We start from the raw sequence: 6,004 nt of genomic DNA on the forward strand, positions 1-6,004 counted from the left end.
CATATACACATTTCCATGACAAATGTCTGAATATTCTCCATGTAGATACATACATACATATATTTATATTATTTTAACTTCAATGTACATATCTGTATTTGTTTTTATGTTTATATATAAAAGTATAATTTATATTATATACTACTCAAATAGTAAACTTTTACTCACATTAAAAAGTATTCCAACTAATTATATGATTCTATTGTATCAAAAAATTTGTCTGAATTAGTAATAGCTAGGCGGAAATGTATATTACAGATGGGCCAAAAAGAGCAGTCCGTATATGTATATTATATAACTCTTCTTAATAAAATTTCACAAAATTTCGACGTCACGATGAACTCGGTCTTACTCAAATCAGGTTAGTGCATATCATAAGCATTGGTTTCATTTCAGAATATTTTAATTTGATAATGAAATACTTATTTATTTGGCAATATTTTTTCTCCTGATTCAAAACCCAATTAATAATGTCAGGATTTAAATTATCTATAACAAACGCACCTACTGTCAACGGATTATCTCACTTGAGTCTGAGTTTGTGACAAAGATATTAAATGTTAATGTATTTAAACGCCTATGACGGCTTACAACTCGACTAAGTTGAATTGAAATTAAAATAACTCCACTTTAACACTTTTTTCGCATTGCGAATATTTTTTATATTTTACACGATACGAGTATTATTCGATTTAGAACGACTCAATATGTTTGGGCTAAATTTTTTTGTCAGTTTTATTTCTTGCGATATATGAAGCAGCTCACGACTTCCGGTCTTTAACCAAGTATCCTCTGGGTAGCCTAAGAACATCCGTTTGAAGGCGAGCTAAAGTGAGAAGACGAAACATCCCCTCCGCAGGGTTGTGCGCTGGGATTGGGACCCGCCACGTAAAAAAAGAACCCAATGAAAAATAACAACCAGCCTCGGATGAGAGATCCCCACCTATGAGAGCTGCCCCCACCACGATATCAAAATTGTGCTTGGCGACTTTAACGCCAGGGTGGGCAATGAAGGTATCTTTGGCACTATGATCGATAAATTCAGCCTCCACGTTGAAACATTCACAAATAGGATGAGGCTGATCGACTTCGCCGTGGCCCGAACTAGATTCCACTAGATTCCAGCATAAGAAAATTCATTAAGTTACCTAGCTGTCTCCAGATCGAAAAACCACCAACCAGATCGATCATGTTGCGATAGACGGAAGACACGTCTTCAGTGTTTTTGATGTGCGTACGCTCCGAGGACCTGTGACACGGCATTTCAAGCTCCTTACGTACAGCTACAACCGAAACATTTGGTTTTCGGAAAATGCGAAAGAACAGCTGGTACGACGACGAGCATGAAGAAGTTCGAATAGCAATTACCCGTCTGAAGAATAACAAAGTGGCGGTGGCCGATGGATTGCACCGATTTATTAAGTTGTTGTTGTTGTGTGAAAGATTAGCCCAGTCAACAAACTGATCTGCCTTATCAGTTGACTTTAGACCTTGGCCGGAAAAAATCAACACGGCGGCGAAGATATTCACATGCATCATCGCCAAATCTTGGAAAAGACACGTGAAAAGAGAGTCGTCACTCACCACCTCTTCGTCGATTTTAAAGCTGCTTTTGACAGAACGAAAAGAGCTACCTTTATGCAGCGATGTCTGAATTTGGTATCCCCGCAAAACCAATACGGCTATGTAAACTGTCGTCGAGTTACACCAAAAGCTCCGTCAGGATCGAGAAGGACCTCTCCGAGCCGTTCGATACCAAACGAGGTTTCAGACAAGGCGACTCCCTATCGTGCGTCTTCTTCAAACTGGTACTGGAGAAAATAATTCGAGCTGCAGAACTTAACCGAGCAGGTACAATCTTTTATAAGAGTGTACAGCCGCTGGCATACGCCGATGATATTGAACCTATCTTGGAACCGGTATCAACACCACCAACAATGTCAACCTGGATATCCAACGCAGAATAACTCTTGCCAACAGGTGCTGCTTCGGACTGAGTAGGCAATTGAGAAGTAAAGTCCTCTCTCGACGAACAAAAACCAAACTCTATAAATCACTCATTATTCCCGACCTGCTATATGGTGCAGAGGCATGGACGATGACAGTATCTGATGAGTGAACGTTACGAGTTTTCTAGAGAAATTGTAAGCGAAAGATTTATGGTCCTTTGCGCGTTGGCCACGACGAATATCACATTCGATGGAACGATGAGCTGTATGAGATACTACTGTGATCAAATTGATAGATGAATTTTTAATTCATACTTCGCGTGTTTTTCGAATCGGTAATTTTTTTTCTGTGATTTGATAGTACTGTTAGTGATATCTATGCTAAATTTCAAAATAACCATTACTATTTGAGATACGCGTCGTTTTGTGAGGCTCTAAAAGTGAATTCTTCGATTTTTACTATGTCTGATTTTATTGAACAAAGATGTGCGATAATGCACCATATCATACTGCATTGGTTACTCGTGATCATTTCGACAAAAATTCAACAAATATAGTTCCTCAACCACTGCATTCGCCTGATTTAGCTCCGTTGCACATCCGGCTACTCAGCAAACCCAAACGACCGCTCCGGAGAAGCCATTTTGAGTCAATTGAGGCTATAAAAGCTGAATCGGAGAAGACTCTGATGGCCATCACGACGGATAATTTTTTCAAGTGTTATGATGGCTGGAAAATTCATTGGCTGAATCGAAGGAGAAGACAAAATCTGATGGTATATGACCATCACGACGGATAATTTTTTCAAGTGTTATGATGGCTGGAAAATTCATTGGCATAAGTGTATTGCAACGGGAAGGGGTTTCTTTGAAGGAGATGAAATGGACAAAATTCACCTTTCAATTTGATCACGTAGTATATGACGATTCAGCGAATTAAAAGACAGCGGCTACACTGACTAGGTCATGTGTCCGAATGGACGAAAACACTCTAGCTCTGATAGTATTCGACGCAGTACTCGCCGGAGGAAACAGAGTAAGAGGAAGACCTCCACTCCGTTGGAAAAACCAGGTGGAGAAGGAAACGACTGGTGCGATATTGTTAACTCGACTATAATCGCGTAAGCAGTGTCTAAGCCAGTAAAGAAGAAGAAGAATTATACTGCTTTAGCCGTAGTGTCTAAAAGCCACCGTTTTGTTTTTGACAGATTTTGATGTCATGCTACACGATGGCTGTAGACCCAAGTGTTCATCTAAATAATGCTGTATTGCCTATTTATAAGTTAGTCTCGTTTTGGACGGATATCACATCAATCTATATGGTGAACTTCGATTAACGGCTAGAGACCCAATTATCCATCAAAATAATACTATATTACATTTATCATATACTATCTCAGATATTTTAACGATTTAAATATTATCACCACAATATGTAAGCTTTGAGAGTTCTATGGTCGATTCGGAATAAGAGAGGGATTGAATCCAGCTTATACAAGAGATTTACGTTTTTCTTTACACAATTGAAATGAGCGATTGTTGCACGGGGTGTTTGCGTTTATTACTGCACTAATTCTTCCAATTTATTGGAATTTGAGTAGCCGTGACTTTTTGAGTAACATATTGAATAGAGAGACTATAGTTACCATGCATTTACCGTTCCAAACCAACTGCCATTAAAGTGCATAGCACAGGAGTGCTAACTGCCGGTTCTGCGACCTGGAATAGGAAACACCAGCACACCTAATCCTGGATTGCACAGCAATCTGTGGGAAAAAGGCTCAAGGCCCTGGATTCCATTTATATCAGCAGGGATCACATCACCTCAGTAGCGCCCGGCAAACTCCTGGAACTATTCAGGCTGCTGGGACTCTGGGAAGACATGTGATATAGGAGAGGGCACAATAGACCCTAGGTCGCGGTGCATTACCTCATAATACTATCTATCTATCTATCTAAAGTGCGATGGTTTTGTCATTATATCGGTTACCTAAAGCAAATTTTTTAGGTGCAGTTTTCTCAATGTAAGAATAGTAGCCATCTGCAAGAACTGATCTGATATAGAAAAAACGGCCCTAACAGTATATTCATATTAACTTGCAATAAGGTTAAATAATTTTGTTTTTCATTCCTCGGTATATATTAGATTTATTGGTGCAGCCCTTAACTGGTAAACGTTTTGTAAAAGTAAATTCAAATTGGCAACACCACAAGTAAGAATTGCTTTAAAAGAAAACGTCAATTAAACTGACAATTGAAACATCTGATTCTTAATAATTACTGTACTGTTGGAAAAACACAGAAGTCCAGGAAGCATTTCCAAATAATGTCCGCAATATTCAATGGACTAAAAGCCGCACAGAGGCTTCAAGCTGCAAACCCCATGCTATTTCAGCATGTGGCGAGAGGCAGTAAGTAGTTGTTCAATTTGACAGCTTGATAAAGTAGTGCTACACTATTGAGTTCATATCGTTTATTTTGTTTACGTAACGCTAAAAATTATCCTTTTTATGTAAACCTTTTACAATTTTCGATAATTATAGTGGCTGGTTGGAATAAGGATTACAAACCTGCTCAGATTCCAAAAACCGAAAAGGATTGTACTGCGGCTGCAAAAAAATACTATCTACTGCCAGAGGAATATCGTCCATATGCCGACAACGGTCTAGGCTATGGTGATTACCCTGATTTGGGTAAAGGTTTAGGTATTGAATCGAAAGACCCCTACTATCCATATGATTTTCCGGAGCATAAGCGCAATCTACATGAGACGGTAAATTTTGTTTCAAGCACTTTCCGAACAAAAAGTATGACTTTAATTTGTTGTTTTGGTTTGTAGTTGCATGCTGACATTGATTTATACGGAGAAGATCGCTTCTCGCAGGCGGAGAAACCAAGATTTACAAATTCTCAATATTGGCTGAGTTTTGTAGGTGTAATGTCTGGTTGCCTTGCTCTTTATTATTGGTTGGAAAACTACCGTATGTATCGCCCAGTGGCTGTAAAGCAATATCCAGGAGATGGCAGAAAACACTACACATTCGAAAGTGAATAAAAGTAGTAAAATTCAATATAAAAAGAAGAAAATATATGTTCTTGCTATTTATAAAATATTTTATTTTGGTGTTTTGTTACTAGCGATTCAGCTGGCTAATGCAAATAAAGTACGAATACTGTTACTTATAGTAAATAAAGCAATTTTGTTTAAGTTTCCAAAGTTTTGTAATCTTACTTAAAATATTTTGTTACATACATGTATACATCGATATGGTTTAGATATATACTTAAATTATTCGAACAATTCTCAAAAACATAACCTAAAAAATGTGGTATATTCTCATTCTAAACTGATAATATTCCAAATGCGCACATTTGAATATAAAATAATTATAATCAGCTTCTTGATCGGCTACCGAAACTCAGTTCAATAAAATGCAATTGAAAATTTTAATTTGAACGGAAGATCCAATTACCGAGACGTGGCCGAAATATAGGAAGAGCATTATCCGAGAGGGTTTAAGAGAATATACAAATAGGTGCTTAGTTTCCCACGACAGCCGGTTCTACACACAGGAATTGACTCGGATTTTATCCGACCAAGAGCTGTTTTTTCGGCGATCTAACAAAAAAAAACAAAGAAAGGTGCTCAGTGTTTAACGATATTTCCGTTACCACGACAGTCGTAATGTAATCGAAACAAACCGGGATCTTTATCGAGCCAAGTACCGTCAAATTGGCAGGATTCCTTTAAAACAACAAAATTAACACTGTCCTAGACCGCCAAATGAAAATACTACCTATTATCCCGTTCCCACAATAGTCAGGTCTAAATAAACGTAATGGATCCGGGTTTTTGTCCAGCCAAGGTCTCGGCATCTTTCCTCGAAATTACTTCAGGAATATTTGCTACCAATTTCTTTTAAGCAATATATAATATGTTTAACGTAAATGAAACCGACCTGTACTTTTAACCGAGAAAGCTGCTGTTTTTAGCTGCTACATGAAGAAGTAAAATCTCGTTAGTAAACCAAACCTGTGAAAATATTAAAACACACA

General features: G+C 37.9%; 1 protein-coding gene across 1 annotated transcript; it reads left to right on the top strand.

Moving 5' to 3' along the window:
• Positions 1-4,213: 4,213 nt before the first annotated feature.
• Positions 4,214-5,142, top strand: LOC126759474 (NADH dehydrogenase [ubiquinone] 1 beta subcomplex subunit 8, mitochondrial). Its single transcript, XM_050474303.1, has 3 exons — positions 4,214-4,359; positions 4,492-4,721; positions 4,788-5,142. The coding sequence occupies exons 1-3, from the start codon at positions 4,275-4,277 to the stop codon at positions 5,001-5,003; spliced, it is 531 nt and encodes a 176-aa protein (XP_050330260.1). The 5' UTR covers positions 4,214-4,274; the 3' UTR covers positions 5,004-5,142.
• The last annotated feature ends 862 nt before the right edge of the window (positions 5,143-6,004 follow it).

The sequence above is a fragment of the Bactrocera neohumeralis genome, chromosome 5 (genome assembly GCF_024586455.1).
Source record: "Bactrocera neohumeralis isolate Rockhampton chromosome 5, APGP_CSIRO_Bneo_wtdbg2-racon-allhic-juicebox.fasta_v2, whole genome shotgun sequence".
Classification (NCBI taxonomy): domain Eukaryota; kingdom Metazoa; phylum Arthropoda; class Insecta; order Diptera; family Tephritidae; genus Bactrocera; species Bactrocera neohumeralis.